This window comes from Archocentrus centrarchus, chromosome 5, assembly GCF_007364275.1.
Source record: "Archocentrus centrarchus isolate MPI-CPG fArcCen1 chromosome 5, fArcCen1, whole genome shotgun sequence".
NCBI classification, from domain to species: Eukaryota; Metazoa; Chordata; class Actinopteri; order Cichliformes; family Cichlidae; genus Archocentrus; species Archocentrus centrarchus.
This window is the reverse complement of record NC_044350.1, coordinates 530,614-550,640: the sequence shown is the minus strand read 5'-3', so window position 1 is coordinate 550,640 and position 20,027 is coordinate 530,614. Positions and strand designations below refer to the sequence as shown.

At 41.7% G+C, this 20,027-nt stretch overlaps 1 protein-coding gene across 3 annotated transcripts in view; it reads right to left on the bottom strand.

The window, feature by feature from the left end:
* zbtb40 (zinc finger and BTB domain containing 40) overlaps positions 1-20,027 on the bottom strand; it is a 45,967-nt gene that overhangs the window by 8,707 nt on the left and 17,233 nt on the right. For all 3 annotated transcript variants that reach the window (XM_030729429.1, XM_030729431.1, XM_030729430.1), the window contains exons 8-11: positions 18,646-18,852; positions 15,997-16,161; positions 11,596-11,810; positions 10,236-10,392 (exon numbers count right to left, since the gene is read on the bottom strand). In XM_030729429.1, coding sequence (XP_030585289.1) covers positions 10,236-10,392; positions 11,596-11,810; positions 15,997-16,161; positions 18,646-18,852 — 744 coding nt within the window. The remainder of the gene's footprint in view (positions 1-10,235; positions 10,393-11,595; positions 11,811-15,996; positions 16,162-18,645; positions 18,853-20,027) is intronic.

Genomic DNA, 20,027 nt, shown 5'->3' with positions numbered 1-20,027 from the left:
AAATTGGTTTCAACTGAAACCACTGATTAAATATGACCCACGCCCCCCTTCACACCTGGGCACGTGTGTTCAAGCACATGATCAATAGAGGGTCATAACCACCTCCAGGGGACTACGCCCACAGGGGTTTAAATACCTGGGTCTCTCCACCATTTGGTTGAGAACTGAAGAAGCCTTTCGGATGAGAGGTGAAACGTCTTCAAGAAACAAAAAGAAGTCCAGTCGCCTTTTTCAAGCTCCAGAGACTTCAATAATCAATGGCACAATTTACCCCAATGCATTCTCTCCAAATGCAAAACTTACCCCACACCGGGGGCAAGTTGTGCCACAAAACCCCTTTTTTTCAGAAAACTATATTTCTTAAATACCATATTTCAGATCCAAAGTGACTGTTCCCAGGGATGCACCACATTCTGAAATCTATATACACTGCTCAAAAAAATAAAGGGAACACTCAAATAACACATCCTAGATCTGAATGAATGAAATATTCTCATTGAATACTTTGTTCTGTACAAAGTTGAATGTGCTGACAACAAAATCACACAAAAATCATCAATGGAAATCAAATTTATTAACCAATGGAGGCCTGGATTTGGAGTCACACACAAAATTAAAGTGGAAAAACACACTACAGGCTAACCCAACTTTGATGTAAGTCAAATGAGGCTCAGTATTGTGTGTGGCCTCCACGTGCCTGTATGACCTCCCTACAATGCCTGGGCATGCTCCTAATGAGGTGGCGGATGGTCTCCTGAGGGATCTCCTCCCAGACCTGGACTAAAGCATCCACCAACTCCTGGACAGTCTGTGGTGCAATGTGACGTAGGTGGATGGAGCGAGACATGAAGTCCCAGATGTGCTCAATTGGATTCAAGTCTGGGGAACGGGCGGGCCAGTCCATAGCTTCAATGCCTTCATCTTGCAGGAACTGCTGACACACTCCAGCCACATGAGGTCTAGCATTGTCCTGCATTAGGAGGAACCCAGGGCCAACCGCACCAGCATATGGTCTCACAAGGTGTCTGAGGATCTCATCTCGGTACCTAATGGCAGTCATGCTACCTCTGGCGAGCACATGGAGGGCTGTGCGGCCCTCCATAGAAATGCCACCCCACACCATTACTGACCCACTGCCAAACCGGTCATGCTGAAGGATGTTACAGGCAGCAGATCGCTCTCCACGGCGTCTCCAGACTCTGTCATGTCTGTCACATGTGCTCAGTGTGAACCTGCTTTCATCTGTGAAGAGCACAGGGCACCAGTGGCGAATTTGCCAATCCTGGTGTTATCTGGCAAATGCCAAGCGTCCTGCACGGTGTTGGGCTGTGAGCACAACCTCCATCTGTGGATGTCGGGCCCTCATACCATCCTCATGGAGTCGGTTTCTAACCGTTTGTGCAGACACATGCACATTTGTGGCCTGCTGGAGGTCATTTTGCAGGGCTCTGGCAGTGCTCCTCCTGTTCCTCCTTGCACAAAGGCGGAGGTAGCGGTCCTGCTGCTGGGTTGTTGCCTTCCTACGGCCTCCTCCGCATCTCCTGGTGTACTGGCCTGTCTCCTGGTAGCGACTCCAGCCTCTGGACACTACGTTGACAGACACAGCAAACCTTCTTGCCACAGCTCGCACTGATGTGCCATCCTGGATGAGCTGCACTACCTGAGCCACTTGTGTACGTTGTAGAGTCCATCTCATGCTACCACGAGCGTGAAAGCATCACCAACATTCAAAAGTGACCAAAACATCAGCCAGAAAGCATAGGTACTGAGAAGTGGTCTGTGGTCCCCACCTGCAGAACCACTCCTTTATTGAGTGTGTCTTGCTAATTGCCAATAATTTCCACCTGTTGTCTATTCCATTTTCACAACAGCATGTGAAATTGATTGTCAATCAGTGTTGCTTCCTAAGTGGACAGTTTGATTTCACAGAAGTTTAATTTACTTGGAATTATATTGTGTTGTTTAAGTGTTCCCTTTATTTTTTGAGCAGTGTATATATTTTAGTTGAAAGCATTACTATCATGGCCTTGCTTTAAAGTCACTTTAAGTAAAAACTGGCACAACTCACCCCACTCTCCCCTATACAATTGTGAAGTGGAACGAAAACCATACGATTCAAAAAAATTTTTTAAAATAAAAAACTGAAAAGTGCGGTGTGCAAAGTATTCAGCCCCCCTGAGTCAATACTTTGTGGAACCACCTTTTTCTGCAATTACAACTCAAGACTTTTAGGGTATGTCTCCAGCAGCTTTGCACATCTAGTTATGTTTGTGGTTGTAATGTGACAAAATATGGAAAAGTTCAAGGGGTATGAATACTTTTGCAAGCCACTGTAACTTCAATAGTTACTTCCTTACAAACCAGCAACATGTTTATTAGATCCCATTCCTACTAGACTGTTCAAAGAAGTCTTTCCAATTATTGATGCTTCAATCTTAAAAATGATCAATTTGTCTTTATTAGTCGGGAGTCCTCTTCACACACTAAGGTTAATTATGGAGTTCCACAGGGTTCTGTGCTAGGACCAATTTTATTTACATTATACACATCAATTAGTTAAACTGCAGGAATGTCTTAAAGACATTAAGGCCTGGATGACCTCTAATTTCCTGCTTCTAAATTCAGATAAAACTGAAGTTCTTGTTCTCGGCCCCACAAATCATAGAAATGTGGTGTCTAACCAGATACTTACACTGGATGGCATTACCCTGGCCTCCAGTAACACTGAGAAATCTTGGAGTCATTTTTGGCCAGGATACGTCCTTCAATGCACATATTAAACAAATATGTAGGATCGCTTTTTTGCATATGTGCAATATTTCTAAAATTAGAAATGTCCTTTCTCAGAGTGATGCTGAAAAGCTCATTTATGCATTTATTATTTCTAGGCTGAATTACTGTAATTCACTATTATCAAGCTGTCCTAAAAGCTCCCTGAAAAGCTTTCAGCTGATCCAAAATGCTGCAGCTAGAGTACTGACAGGGACTAGAAAGAGAGCGCAGATTTCTCCCATATTGGCTTCTCTTCATTTTCTTCCTGTTAAATCTAGATCAGAATTTAAAAATCTTCTCCTCACATACAAGGTCTTGAATAATCAGGCCCCATCTTATTTTTTTTTTTTTTATACTCTTTATTTAACATTTTTCATTACAATAAAACATACAACACACACTGAACTTGGGGCACTGATTCTTAGTTAAGTATATATATACATTACAAGATATTACACCTAGTTATGCTTCCTTGCTCTTGTATGTTAACCATTTAGACCAACGTTTATTGTAAGAATGTCCTTTCATACGTAAAAGAAATGTCAGTTTTTCCATAGAATGAATCTCCTCCACGACGTCCCTCCAGTGGTCCAGCTGGGGGGGGAGTGTCTTTAGCCAAGATCGTGTAATTGCTTTTTTGCTAGCAATTGATAGAACTTTAAAAAGGTACTCATTCTCTTTTTGAAACAATTCTCCAGATATCAGCCCCAACAGAAAAATTCTAGGATCTTTGGGGATGACATAGCCCAAAATTATCCCAGTAGTCTGACAGATTCCATCCCAGTAAGCTGCCAACTTTGGGCAGGACCAAAATACATGAGAATGATTGGCGTTCCGATATCCACATTGTCTCCAACATTGCTGTTCTTCCCCTCTATATCTACTAGTAATTTGCGGTGTAATAAAGTATCTAATCAAACACTTTCATCCAAATTCCCTCCATCTTTTAGAACTGGTAGACGTCTGTTGTGCCACACACATAGAAAGCCAAGCATCCTCTGTAATTTTTACTCCCAATTCCCTTTCCCATTTAGACTTAATATTCAAGGTGTTATTTCCATTATGTTTCTGCAACCCCTTATATAGTTTGGAAACAGTTTTGCATGGGAGGTGCGTATAAGCATTTGCAAAAATGTTCACAATAGTATTACCTTCTGGAGGAACACCTTTTTTAATTTTTGAATTGTAAAAGTGCCTGACCTGGAAATATTTAAATAAATCTCTATTCTCAAGGTTGTAATCCCTTTTCAGTTGCTCAAATGTTTTAAAAGTGTTACCTTCTACAAACTGGCACAAAGCCACAAGCCCTCTATCTTTCCAATCTAAAAAAGAAGAATCTAATTCTCCTGGTCGGAAATTTGAGTTACAGGAGGGCCACATCAGAAGTCCAGTGACATCTGCCAATCTGTACCTATCAACCACTTCTTTCCAGATTAACAACGTATCTTCAACTATACCATTCCCATTTTTGTCTGTAACTATTTTACCTCCCAGACGTGTCTGAGGTTGGGCCCCACCCTGGCTAAGTTCAATCTGTTTCCATCTAGTCTCCATTTCCAAGGAGCACCAGCAGACCATGAATCTCATCTGAGATGCGTAATAGTATTCTCTCAAATTTGGAAGAGCCAGACCCCCCTGGTCCCTATTAATTTGGAGTGTTTTAAATTTTACTCTTGGTCTGGTCCCGGACCAAATAAATCTGGAGATCAATCTGTCCCAGGCATGAAACTGTGCGCTAGATATTCTAGTAGGCAATGACATGAAAAGATATAAAAATCGAGGAAGTAGATTCATCCTCACTATTTCCATTCTAGCTGTGAAGTCCAACAATAACCTTGCCCAGGCTGTCAAATCTTTTTGTATGTTTTCAGTAAGATTATCAAAGTTCAAACTAAATAACTCATCCAAGTCTCGAGAAATGAATACTCCTAAATATTTTAGCTTTTTGGCATCCCACCTAAGTCCATATGTCTTTCTTATAAATTTACTAGGTGAGTAGTTAATTGTCAGAACCTGTGTTTTTGTGATGTTTAGACTGTAGCCCGACAGTTGACCAAACTCAGTTAATGCTGACATAACTCTGGGGAGCGTTGTATCTGGATTTTGGAGGTATGTGATTACATCATCTGCAAAGAGGGCAATCTTGTGTTCTATATTTGCAAAACTAACTCCCTTTATCCCATCATCCTCTCTAATGGCCTGTGCCAAGGGTTCAATGAATATTGCAAAAAGCGATGGGCTTAGACAACATCCCTGACGGGTTCCTCTGTGTAGTTGGAAGCTGTTTGTTAGGTGCCCATTGATTTTTACCCTGGCCCGTGGTTCATCATAAAGTGATCGCAAGCACCTAATAAACTGGTTATTAAAGCCCAGGCGCTCTAGTACCTTATATAAAAAAGTCCAGTTGACCCTATCAAAGGCTTTTTCTGCATCTAAACTAATTAATGCGGCACTGAGGCCCTGCTTTTTAGCTTGGTCTAATATATGCAATGTTCGTCTTATGCTGTCATGGGTTTGTCGGCCTTTGATGAATCCCGTCTGGTCTTCATGTATTAGGTCTAACAAATAATACTCCATTCTCCGAGAAATTATTGATGTAAAAATTTTATAGTCGACATTCAGAATTGAGATTGGGCGATATGATTCGCAGTATTCAACATTTTTCCCTTCTTTAGGGAGGACCGATATTACAGCCTCTCTCCAAGATGGTGGGATCTCAGCTCTGCTCAATGTCCAGTTCAAAGATTCAAGCAGGACAGGAGATAGCTCCTTCCTGAACGTCTTGTACCATTCATTTGGGAACCCATCGCTACCTGGGCACTTATTACTTTTCAAATGTCCAATAACTGTATCTAATTCTTCCTGTGTGATGGGGGCAGTTAGAGTTTTGTTTTGGGTTAGACCTAGTGAAGGTAGATCCAAAGATGCCAAATAATTATCAATATCAGTTATGTTAACTGATCTTGGGGCAGAATATAGTGTTTTAAAATAATTTTCAAAGGTCTTATGTATTTTATCCATGTCATAGGTTAAATTACCATCAGAGGGTTCTCTAATTTTGGTAATCGAATGCTTCAAATGGTGTTTACGAAGTTGTCTGGCTAAGATCCGGGTAGCTTTTGGGCCTGATTCGTAGAATGTTTGTTTGCAGAATCTTAATTTTTCCTCAAGTTCCTCGAATATCATATCGTTTATTTTGTTTTTAGTTTTTGTTATTTGTTCTAAAAATTCTCCATTGTTAGTCATTTGCTGTTTTAGTTCTAAGTTCCTCAGAGTTTTTTCCAGTTCATCGTATTTTAACCTCTTTATTTTTTTGAGGTAAGCAGTTCTAGAAATTAGTCTCCCTCTCATTACTGCCTTGACCGTGTCCCAAACTAAGGTGGGATTTACCTGCCCATTATTATTGTCTTTTACACATTCCGTTATTTCTTTTCTAATCTCCTTTGTTGTGGATTCATTATTAAGAATACCTATATTTAAGCGCCATAATGTTGTTTTAGGCCTACTAGTCAGACAGATGGACAAATAGATAATATTGTGGTCTGAAATATCAGATGTTCCAATTAAGCATTCCTTCACTTTAGATCTATCAATGGTGTTCATCAGAAACAGGTCAATCCTGGAGTGGACTTTGTGGGTAGAAGAGAAATGGGTAAATTCTCTTTCTTTAATATGGAGACCCCTCCAGACATCAAACAGGCCCATCTCCCTGATCAGGATATTTAGGTCTTTTGACCTACCAGTTTTTTGTTTCTTATGGCTTGTCGTATCTAGAGCAAAATTAGGGATTGTGTTCCAGTCTCCAGCACAAATAAGAACTCCTTCGCTAAGTGAGATAATGATGTCAAAGAACGTTTTTAAGAAAGTCCTGTCGCTCTCTGGCGGTACATATACATTAACTATCGTGACCACAACATTATCAATTCTCCCCTTTATAATAACAAATCTGCCCTCTTTATCTCCCTTCTCAGATATCAATTCAAAGTTCAGTGAATTAGAAATCAGGGTGATTACCCCCCTCTTTCTACTGTTTCTACAAGAGCTATAAAACGTGTTTAAGTAACCAAGTGACTTAAATTTGTCATGTTCTTGTTTAGACATATGTGTCTCTTGTAAAAGAGCAATTTGTATCCCATCTTTCTTCAATTTGGCTAAGACCCTTTTTCTTTTCACTGGACTATTCAAACCGTTTACATTCAAGGAAGCAATTTTTAAATTATATGACAGTATTGTACATAAATACCTTGACTGATTTGGCCCCTGAATCCAAAACACGAACAGTAACAAAACAAAACAGTAACAAACTGACTTCCAAGGTGAGGAGAAGCTCCTTCTTCTCGCTCTTGACCCCGTTGGCAAGTCGAGGGTTAAACCTCTCAAACTGAGAGGGCCCAAAAAGGACGGTAGAAGCGCCTTTGGGAAAAAACACGTCCATCCTATTAGTCCAACGTAGAAAAAAGATAAACAGTGACCTCTCCCACGAAGTAGTAAATCAGAGCCTAGTCAAAATAATACTGCATTATGTCATGTTGTTCTGCCTATTTTCATTCGATCATGCTCCGCTGGAAATCCTGTAGTTTGTTCTTGGCTCTCAGCGCCACCGCAGCGCCGCTGTTATCCACCGGCTGCCAGCCCAGCAGCTCCCGAAGCTTCCACTCCGCTCTGGAAACACCGTCAGCTATCGCCGGTTCCTCCGCCTGGATTCCGCGTCTCTTCAGCTCGTTGTAGGCTTCCCGGGCGCTGGAATATGTGCGAGTTCCTGATTCCCAGTGGATCCTTATGTTGGTAAACGGTGTTTGAAAGCGGATGCCTTTCACTTTGAGCGCTTTCTTGATAGCGTTATATTCTCTGCGCTTCTTCACTATCTCGGGTGCATAATCGTGGTCGAAGTGAATAATTGAAGAGCCCACCTGGATCTTGCCTTTTTTCCACACTTCTCTTAAGATCTTTTCCTTTGTGGAAAATTCCAGAAAGTTGACAATAATAGCCCTCGGTGGTGATTCGGGTGGGGGTTTACTTGTCAGAGTGCGATGTGCGCGCTGTATTTTCAAGTCCAGGTCCTCCGGTAGTTGTAGCTGGCTTCTCAAAAGCGTTTCGATATACTGTGTAGTGGAGTTCCCCTCCTGACCTTCTGGCACCCCAAATACACGAACGTTGCTTCTTCTGGAACGGGACTCTAAATCAAGCACTTTAAGCTGTGTTTTCCTCTGTTGTTCGATGCAGAAGCACAGCGCCTCCGTTGCCTCCTTTGCCCAGGTCTCTACTTGATGAACGCGGGCCTCCGCCTCATCAACACGCTCTGCCAGGCCCTGTACTTCAGTGGCGATATTGTCCAGCTTACCGTTGATCTCATGTCCCAGATGGTCGATATTTTGTTGTAGCTTTGCATTATCCCCCTTTAAGGCAGTCTTCAAATCGTCGATAGCCTTAAGAATTCCTTCCGAGTCCATGTTCGTTCCAGTGCTTTCAGCGTCTGAGCTAGCCACGTTGTCGTTAGCTTGTTTCAGGCACATGGTAGCCTTAGCTACTAGGGCACTTTTATCCTGAGCTTTAGGCATTTTTGTCGATTTTTTATGGCTCGACATGTTTCCCCTCCCGTTCATAAATTATTTTATCGAAACCGTGAGCGGATTAACGAGTTTTGAACGGAATATTTTGAAGTTAAGGTGGGAGAGAGGCTCTAACGCACCCGTCTACTCCATTTGCTCCGGAAGTTCCAGGCCCCATCTTATTTTAAAGACCTCATAGTACCATATCACCCCAACAGAGCACTTCGCTCTCAGACTGCTGGCTTACTTTCACTGATGCTACTTTTCCACCGCCGAGGTGCCACTCTCGTGCCAGTGCTGTGTCGGTTTCAGTGAACCGGCGAAATGCTTAAGAACGGGCCTGCCTTTCCACCACATTTCTGTGAACTGCTCCTTTACATGAGTGTGGGCAGATCCTCGTCTGGACACGGAAGCCAAAGAGCGCAAACGTGGGAGAATACACTCCCCTTTCTTGTGCTGCTAACACATTTTACGGTCCAAAGAAAACTACTGCAGCATCGGTGTGCAGCACAGAGATAAACACAGACAGCGATCACGAGCAAGATGACAAGTACGCACTTTGCGTCCTTTTATCTGTGATATGAACTGATACAAAGCAGCAAGTTCAGCCTTAGGGCCCAACCTAATTCACAGCTGTGAAAATCGCTTCAAATCTCTTCCACAGCATGTCTTTTGTCCTGTCTCTCTCCTCTCAGCCCCAGATGACTGCCCCTCCCTGAGCCTGGTTCTGCTGGAGGTTTCTTCCTGTTCAAAGGGAATTTTTTCCTTCCCACTGTCGCCAAATGCTTGCTAATAGGGGGTCGTTTTGACTGTTGGATTTTCTCTAGAATTATTGTAAGGTCTTTACCTTACAATATAAAGTGCCGTGAGACAACTGTTTGTTGTGGTTTGGCACTATATAAATAAAACTGAATTGAATTGAATTATATAGGTTAAACAACAAGTTCGCATCCGAAAGATCTGACACTTCACATCCGGGGTGTAAAGGCTTCTTTTACCTGAGCAAATTGCTATAGTGAAACTATTCAAACATTTGTAAAATAAAGATAAAATAGGATTAAATCTTTTACTCCAAATGCATTGTTCGTGGCACAACATACTTCGAAAGTGCCGCCATTCGCCAACTTCTGGCAAATACTGTAATACCCCTATATGGCTGTGACGTGCAATTTCAGGAACCGTTTGCATTTTTTCGATAGGACAAACAGTTGCAGAGTTACGGTAAAAAGCCAGCTGATCAATGTTCCTTTGATCAGCTGACTCTGCGCTGATATGCCATGTCTCAATCAGCTGTTCGCCGCTATTGAGGGCAAGTAACGGGCACATCACCCGGTGTTAAAGGGCTACCCTTTAAAAACACCTTGTTACTTGTTTTCCACCATGTGCATATAGTGTCAACTTCAGTTTCTTTAAGGGACCTGGAATCCTTGAAAAATGGTTCCTTAAGTCTGCTGTAAAGCCTGATTGTGGTAAATACAAGCTTTCCTTGTGGTGATTTTAATTCATATATACTCTCAAATATTTGCATTTGCACATTTATCTTTTGAAATTTTGTATTAATATTTGTGTTTGATTCTTTTATAATGTTGTGAGGGTTTTTGCATCGCATATCTGGAAACTAAGAACAGAAGGAGAAGAATATGTGTCTTTAACTGTAATGCCCTCTGTTGTTTGACAACTGTATTGTATAATCTCAGTCTAATGTTTTTGTTTTTATTTTTAAAATCTGTTCTTCATCTCACCTCACATCATTTGAGTAACAAGAGCTGTCCAGCGGCTCCAGTAAAAGACAGTGTATACAATCTGCTCTTGACATGGCTCTCCGATAGTTACAAGCGCTAGCTGTTGGTGCTTCCGTTGTTAGATGAGCAACAGATTAGGAATATTCTGGACTGATGGGTGTGTTGTCCTCACCTTGGTGCTCAGTAGTCTGGTGTTTAGCCAAACTGGCAGCACTGGGGAAGAACTTGAAGCAAACGTCACACTGGACCAGGGTCTTGAGCTGTCGGGTGTGGCTGGCAAATACATCAGGGTGGTTGGTCCTGTTATGGTACCATAGGCCTGACAGTTGCTATGGCAACAGAAAGACTGATTAGGTAAAATACTCTCTGGAAAACGTCTGATTTATCTAACGGTTAAGACCCACAACAAAACAATGTTTGTGTTTCCTAAAAGGTTTTCTAATTAGTTGCTGAGTTTTCATAATCTTGTGTGCTGATTTTTCACAGTGTTGTTGTGCAGCCATAATTTGTCCAATACTATATTGTGGACCCCAGGGTCACTATAATCTATTGAGCCTTATTTGCTAAAAAATGAATCCAGTGGACATGCCAAGAACTGCAGTTCCTGTAATGGCCATTTAAGGCTAGTTCCAAATGCAAGTCAATCCTTAACATCCTTTTTTAACCCACCCATTGGGATTTTGAGGGTTTTGATTTTAAGGCTTTTTAAAGCTTGGACTGCCATGATTGATGGGTCAACACAGGAAGCAAGAGCTGCAGGTTCTCTGTTAACCTTCAACCCTACTAATTCTACTCAGTGAACTGGACCTCAGCTGTGTTTGTGTTGGTGCTTTTTGTAGGCTTTTAATGGATTAATCTGACAAATAACACGGTTTGCTGTGTGATACAGATCATCAAATAAATTTTTGCTCCAGTTTCAGTTTGAATTTCTAATATTTTATTAGTCTGATACTTAACATTAATTAGCAGGTATGTGTGTCCGTGTGTTGCACCCATACACAATTTTGTAACTAAGCTAATTAGTCTTAGTTGACACCAAATATGGTCTACTCTGTCTTCAATTATTCTGCTTTGGGTAAAACACTGTGCTTGTCACTGTCACTAGGGGTGCTAAGACAAACACTACACTGACTAGTCATCATATCACACTTCCGTTGAATAATAGTGGAGAAGAAATTAGGAGACTGCAGCTCTCTGAGTATTCATACCTAACCAGATGGCATCCTAAAATACCACCATTATTAAAATAATGCTTGATGGAACGTTAGCTGTCTGGTGCTTAGTAAAGCAAAGCCAGGCATTTCCATATATTCTGTATCATAGCAACCAAAGCATGTCAGAATAGTGTCCGGTGTTTTCAGCTGAAAAAAACAAAATGTTCTGGTGGGCACAATTACGTAAGGCTTAAAAGTCAACATGTCTGCGTGTGACATCATATTGGCTATGCCCATCTTATTTAAATATTGTTCACAGATTCTAAAATCCAAGTGATAATTGCCACAGAGCAGGACACGTGAACTAACTTATCCAACCTGGTATGACTTGTTGCAGAGGTCACATCTGAAGGGTTTTGTTCCAGTGTGGGTGGCCTTGTGTTTGTCCAGCAGGGCGGCACTCGTAAACACCTTACTGCAAGTGGGACACTTATGGAACTCCTTTGGATGAAACTCCTGGATGTGCTGCCGATGTTCCTCCAGTGATGAGAAGCTGAGACAGCATTTCTGACAGTCATGGGGCTCTGACAGGTCTGACACAGAGCAATAAACACAGTGAGAAAAATCACTAAAACCTTTGGAATGACTTGCTTAGTTGCACTACTATCAGTATTAACTACCATCAGTATTAACTGTTTATTACAATTGCAGAACAAACACAAGTTAATCTAATGTTTTGTTTTATTGAAATAACACATTAAGCTTTCACAATGCTGGTAGAAGAAAAGGTGGACCTTGGTCCAAGTTCTTCTGTAAACAACAAATGCAAAGATATGTTTCTTTTAGATGCAGATCCAACCTGCACAACATTCAGAATGTAAATTGAAGTCAGATTCTTAGGATGTGGGTAGCTTCAGCTAGACAGCCATCCTGAAGTTATGTTGTAGACCAGGGAACGTCAACTGGCAGCCCACAGGCCACATTCGGCCTGCCAAAGCTTTCCATCCGGCCCCTCGAATATTACTGCCACAGGTACTATAAGTTAATCAATCATATTGTGTCATGACCCGTTAAATGCCCTTCTCTGACCAGTCTCAATTATGAACAGCCTCCAAACGCCACTTCCCATTGCCGGTAAATTCCTCCATATCCCTAGAACCAATCAGAATGCAAGATCGGACCATGTGACTTTAAGCATTTTCTGGCTGCTCTCATGTAACATTTTATTGTTTCTGTGGTCATTATACAGTGGTATGCAAAAGTTTGGGCACCCCTGATAATTTTCATGATTTTTCTTTATAAATCATTCCTTGCTCAGATCAGCAATTTCAGTTAAATATATCATATAGCAGAGGAACACAGTGATATTTGAGAAGTGAAATGAAGTTTATAGGATTTACAGAAAGTGTGCAATAATTATTTAAACAAAATCAGTGGCAACATGGGAGCCTCAAAACAGCTCTCAAATGACCTAAAAACAAAGATTGTTCAACATCATGGTTTAAGGGAAGGACACAAAAAGCTCTCTCAGAGATTTCAGCTGACAGTTTCCACTGTGAGGAACATAGTGAGGAAATGGAAGACCACAGGCACAGTTCTAGTTAAGGCCCCAAGTGGCAGGCCAAGAAAAATCTCAGATAGGGAGATGCGAAGGATGGTGAGAACAGTGATAGACAACCCACAGAGCAGCTCCAAAGACCTACAACATCATCTTGCTGCAGATGGTGTCACTGTGCATCGTTCAACTATTCAGCACACTTTGCACAAGGAGAGGCTGTATGGGAGAGTAATGCAGAAGAAGCCTTTTCTGCACACACGCCACAAACAGAGTCGCTTGAGGTATGCTAAAGCACATTTGGACAAGCCAGCGGCATTTTGGAATAAGGTGCTGTGGACTGATGAAACTAAAATTGAGTTATTTGGACTTAACAAGGGGCGGTATGCATGGCGGAAAAAGAACACAGCATTCCAAGACAAACACTTGCTACCCACAGTAAAATTTGGTAGCGGCTCCATCATGCTGCGGGGCTGTGTGGCCAGTGCAGGTACTGGGAATCTTGTTAAAGTTGAGGGTCTCATGGATTCCAGTCAATATCAGCAGATTGTTGAGAACAATGTTCAAGAATCAGTGACAAAGTTTGAAGTTGTGCCGGGGCTGGATATTTCAACAAGACAACGACCTTAAACACTGCTCAAAATCTACTGAGGCGTTCATACAGAGGAACAAGTACAACGTTCTGGAATGGTCATCTCAGTCCCCAGACCTGAATATTATTGAAAATCTGTAGTGCGATTTAAAGTGGGCTGTCCACGCTCGAAAACCCTCAAACCTGAATGAACTGGAGATGTTTTGTAAAGAAGAATGGTCCAAAATACCTTCAACCAGAATCCAGATTCTCATGGGAAGCTATAGGAAGCATTTAGAGGCTGTTATTTCTGCAAAATATTGATGTAATTTTTCTGTTGGGGTGCCCAAACTTATGCACCTGCCTAATTTTGTTTAAATAATTTTTGCACACTTTCTGTAAATCCTATAAACTTTATTTCACTTCTCAAATATCACTGTGTTTGTCCGCTATATGATATATTTAACTGAAATTGCTGATCCAAACAACCAATGATTTATAAAAGAAAATCATGAAAATTATCAGGGGTGCCCAAACTTTTTCATACCACTGTATCTATAATGAGTACAACTGCACACAATTGTGGTGTTTCCATAACAACCATCAACATAACAGAGAAGAAACTCTAACTGCAAGATTTGCACATCACATCATTTAAAAAAATATAAATTTGAAAGTAAAATTAAAATATCAAATGAGAATATATTACTTAGGATACAATACAATTATTTTACTTTACAAGAGCATCTGGCCCTCACACTGTGTGCCGAGAAAAATTCTGGCCCTTGGACAAATGTAGTTGATGACCCCTGTTGTAGACTTCGAATTTCCCCATGAGGATGGTGATTTGTCTTGACCAAGGGAGCAGACCAGACCAAAATCTGGAAGCTACTGCACTTCATCTTTGGGATGTTTTCACAGTAGTATTGGCTATTTATATGTACCATAGCTATGAGGTGAAAAGCAAGGTCTGAGACTGTTACTGTTGTGCACTAATAAAGTATGGCACAATCACGTGCATTTATAAGGTGGCAAAGAACATAAAACCTAGCAAGTATCAAATCACGTACGATAGGATTTTACAGGCACTCTCTGACCTTCAATATAGCTTTATTTACTGGCTTTATTCATCCACATTCTCCTGTAGCTTTGTCAAGATCAAGTTTCCCTTTGGAAAACTTCAAGCAACAACTGAAGATGTGTTTGGTCTTTGATAACATGCCCGTTAAATGAAGTATGTATTGTGGACATCAACAGAGACATTAATCAAATTCCATTCTTCTGGTCCTTTAGCTATTGCTCCCTGCTTTCTTTTTACCTTATTTTACTTCATATTCTGAATTACCCTCTGGATGGTGTTTCAGGTCAATTAAATCACACACCACCAGACTCACCAATAGCAGTGTTAATTTCGTTGACGAAATATTTTCGTCATAGTTTTTGTCAATGACCCTTTTTTTCATGATAATGAGACGATAACAAAATAAAAACTAGCTAAAATGATAAAAACAATGACAAAATTAACTGACACCTTCATCAACAAATGAAAATGAGACGAAAATGCTTGGCGGGGACGACATCCAATCAAACTTATTTAACCTGTTAACTGGTAGTGTCCTGCCCGCGGGACGTTTGTAGCGCTCTCCGACTTTGAAGCCTCACAGTAACGCTGCAGTCCGCCCTTACAATGCTTTTTATGACAGACTAGATCCTCAGAATTGGATTGACACCTCATTTGGCCAATCATGTTATGAAATGGGTTTTCCAGAGCCAATAATAAGCAGACAGTGTCATGTGACTTTTCTGGACATGCCCCAAATCTTCTCCAATTGTTCTGATTGGTCGAGTCTGATTTGTCGTGACTTCCAATAGAACTCAGTTATGTAAACAATGTCAGCAGGGAGAAAGAGAAGAGCCGATGTATGGACACATTTGTCCTTGGACGCTGTGACAAAAAAAACGATGTGGGGTGACTATCTTGGTCGACTAAATCGACTGTAGATTTAGTCGACTATATTCTTACGATAATTCGTCGACTAAAACTAGACTAAAACTAAAAGTATTCATGTGACTAAATTATGACTAAAACTAAACTACATTTTTGTCAAAAGACTATGACTAAAACTAAATCAAAATTTGCTGTCCAAATTAACACTGACCAACAGTTTCTTCCCCTGGGCCATAAAGACTGTAAATAAGCAATGGGTCCTGGGTCCTAGGAAACTATCGGTCATCTCATTAGGAGCACCCCGCCCCCCCACCCCCAAAATGTTGTTGGGCAACAAGCACATGGGGGCCATACAAACTACTGAGTACCATTTTTAGTTGCTGCAGTGAAATTTCAGCAAAATGGACTAGCACTGCTGCGTAATTTTTTCACTTTAATTTTTGGGGTGTCTTTGAATTCAGCCCTCTGTAGGTTGATAATTTTCATTTCAATCAAAAGATGTGGCATCCTTTCATTCCTAACTCATTACCCAGTCCAATTATTATAGATATCCAGCATGATTTTTTTTCCCCATTGATGTCTGATGTGTTTTCAAAGTGTTCTTTTTTAAGCAGTGTACTTTCATGCTCTTTCTTTAAAAGATCATGTGGATGCTTTAACTAAATGTTTTTTTTTTCCCAAGAAAAAAAGCAAAACTGTTCTTACGGTGAAAAGTGTGCAGATGCACAGTGAGTCCGCTGGCCTGGCTGTAGCCTTTGCCACATTGTCGACAGACATAAGGCCGGTCGCCTGTGTGTGTTCGCACATGACGTGTCAGCTCTATGGACTGGGCGAAGACAGCCTTGCAATACTGACACACATACATCTTCCCTGTGAAATAAAATAAAAACAAATTTACAAAAACAATCTAATGAAACCCACAAAGTTTTTTAGTACACGATATCCTGGTACAAGATACACTAAAATTGCCAAAAGTATTTGCTTGTTTGCCTTCACACACATATGAACTCAGACAAGAACCATTCTCCTACCAACTGTCAAATCCAGACTTGTCCATTGGATTGCCAGACAGAGAAGTGTGATTCATCATTCCAGAAAACACGTCTCCACTGCTCTAGAGTCCAGTGGCAGCGTACTTTACACCACTGCATCCAATGCTTTGCGTTATACTTGGTGATGTAAGGCTTGTATGCAACTGCTGATCTGGAGGGATCCCAAGGTGTTCCCAGGCCAGCCGAGAGATATAATCTCTCCAGCGTGTCCTGGGTCTGCCCTGGGGCCTCCTCCCAGTAGGACATGTCACCCAAGAGGCGCCCAGGGGGCATTTAGTCAGATGCCCGAACCACCTCAACTGGCTCCTCTCGATGTAGAGAAGCAGCAGCTCTACTTTGAGCCCCTCCCGAATGGCTGCACTCTTCTACTCCCTTAGAGATAGGGAGAGGCCAGCCACCCTTCGGAGGAAGCTCATTTCTGCCATTTGTATTCATGAGCTTTGTATACCCAAAGCTCATGAATATAGGTGAGGGTAGGGACGTAGATCGACCAGTAAATCAACAGCTGCACTTGTAAGCTCAATTCCTTCTTCACCACGACAGACTGGTGCAGCATCTGCATCACTGTACACACAGCCCCAATCCATCTGTCAATTTCCTGCTCCCTTCTGCCATCACTCATGAACATGAACATGAACATGAACATGAACATGAACATCTGGGGCAGCAACTGGTCTCTGAGCTGGAGTGGGCACTCCACCTTTTCCAGGACCATGGCCTACACTTAGAGGTGCTGATTCTCATGCCAGCCACTTCACACTTGGCTGTGAACCATTCCACTGCAAGCTGGAGGCCACCACCTGATGAAGCCAACAGGACCACATTGGCCACAAAGAGCAGAGACAAGATTCTGAGGCCACCAAGACAGAACCCTTCCGCTACATGGCTATGCCTAGAAATTCTGTCCATAAAAATTATGAACAGAATCTGTGACAAAAGGCAGCCCTGGCGGAGTCCAACACCCACAGGAAACAAGTCCGACTTAATGCTGGCTATATGGACCAAGCTCTCACTGTGGTTGTACAGGGATTGAATGGCTGAATGGTCCGCAACAATGGGCCAGACACCCCATACTCCAGCAGGACCTCCCACAGGATACCCCAAGGGATGCGGCCAAATTCTTCTTCCAAGTCCACAAAGCACATGTAGACTGAATGGGAAAACTCCGACACACACTCGAATATCCTTGAGAGGATGAAGAGCTGGTCCAGCATTCTGTGAGCAGGACAAAAACGGCATTGTTCCTCTTGAATCCAAGGTTTGATTAATGGATGGATCCTCCTTTCCAGCACCCTGGCATAGACTTTAGTGGGGAGGCTGAGAAGTGTGATCCCCTGAAAGTTGGAGCACACCTTCCGATCTCCCTTCTTAAAGGCGGGGACCACCACCCCGTTTTGGCACTGCCCCATTTCTCACGCAATGTTGCAGAGGCATGTCAACCAAGATAGCCCTACAACATCCAGAGCCTTCAGGAACTCAGGGCGAATCTTGTCCACCCTAGGGGCACTGCCACCAAGGAGTTGTTTAACCACCTCAGTGACCTCACCCCCAGTGATAGGCAAGCCATCCCCCCTCGTCCTCGGAGTCTGCTTCCACTACAGAAGAAGTGTCAGTGGAATTAAGGAGGTCCTCAAAGTATTCCTTCCACCGCTCGACTATAGCCTCAGTTGAAGTCAGAAGCACCCCACTATAAACCCCCACTATAAATCGTGTGAGTAGAGCACCGCTTTCTCCTCATGAGTCGCCCAACGGTTTGCCAGAATCGCTTCGAGGCCATCCAAAAGTCTTTTTCCATGGCCTCACCAAACTCCTCCCACACCAGAATTTTTGCTTCGGCCACTGCCTGACCAACAGGAAATGAATCTGACTTAATGCTGGCTATATGGACTGCTTGGCTGCTTGGCCTGCCGGTACCTGCCTCCGGAGTCCCACAGGCTAACCAAGCCTGATAAGACTTTTTGAAATATGAATGTAGTAGGGGGTGGATTGATTATTTTCCAAAACAAGAGTTGTAAAATTGAATATGATTTCCCCCTCTTAAAAAAACATAGAAAAACTACTACAGTGGTGATAGTGTTTTGGTTTATCCTAGATGTTGAATACATGTTTCTATACAGATTTTATAGCTTTTGTCATTTTATCTGTGGTAAAAAAGACCATACTGTAAGACAAGATGTTATATATGAATGAAACACACCACCACGTCAGGACTAGCACTCAAAAGAAGTACATAATAGAGAGGTGGTACCTACTGTATTTTCCTTCACATATGCTGATATAGTATTTTGTGAGTGTGTTTTACCCTCAGAGTGTCTCTTTTTGGTGTGGTATGCAAGTGCAGCAGCCACACTGAAGCTCATGTCACAGTGTTTGCAGTGGTAGGGTTTCTCTCCTGTGTGCAGCCTCATGTGATTCTTCAGAGATGAGTTTGCACCAAACTTGGCACCGCATTCCTCACAAGCAAACGGCTTCTCTTCAAAGTGCTCAGTCCGTTTGTGGTAAATCATACCTTAAATATGAAAAATTATTGATTAAAAAACTCAAATGAAATAAAACAAAACTGTCACTTTTCTCTTTACATTATGAAGACATTACCTTACTACACAAGTGCCCTGTTCTGATTTGGTGCTAAACTGAACTGATATTAATGTTACATTCATAGAGCAGGCAAGGAAAATTTTTCAAGATCTTTGTGAATGAAATTTATGACTCTTTAGGTGTTGTCACAGATGAACTTTAAAGAATTTCAGGAGAATCAGATCATGATATTTCACATTTGTCCTTTTGCACATGTGGCACACAGCAGGAGACAGGCCTCATCAGACAAGTTTACAGTACTGAAACTGCTCGATGTGTTCTAGGTGAAGGAGCTGTTTTGACCAATGAAGAGAGTGTATATGGGAGGGATCCCACATGATATCCATGCATTTACTGGTAGTGACAAATTCACAAGACAATTTGTTGCTATTTGTTGTTATTTACTAGGGGTGGGACTCAATTAAAAAAATTAATCTAATTAATTAGGAGCTTTGTAATTAATTAATCGAAATTAATCGCATTTTAATCACATTTAAATGTTAGATGTTAGATTCAACTCATTGTCATTGTGTGTGCAAGGCACACAACGAAATGTTCGTTCCAGATCACTCATCCAGAGATGAGCATCTGCGGTCATGCAGCCAGAGACCGGCGCTACCGTTAGGCAATGTGGTTTAAGTGTCTTGCCCAAGGACACAACGCAGCGCAGGGACAAGCTTAGTTGATGAATGAATCAATATACATAAGCTTAAACTTCAAAATTTTGTTTATTTTCCCACCAGTCTACTACACAGACCAACGGAGGGTGGAAGTGCTCCTGTGATAAGCAAACTCCTGAAATTAAAGTTAAGCATCATAACTGGATAGTTTATATTTTTTACATTAATGTCTCACTTAATAAAGTAGGAAATTAATCATTCGCTCAGCTGTATTCCTTGATGTTGTAATGTGTTACGCTTGTTTTAACAGCTTATTTTGAATTAAAGATTTAAAATTAAACCACAAAAAGGAAAAAAAGTTTGTTCTCTGTTTAACCAGCTGTTTTTCCACAGCTGTGCTTCGCACTCACGGTTGCTAGGTGACATGAGCTGCACAGAGGTGAGGGCAGGCGACCTGATATGAAGGCTAGCCGCTCACTTCTGGCCT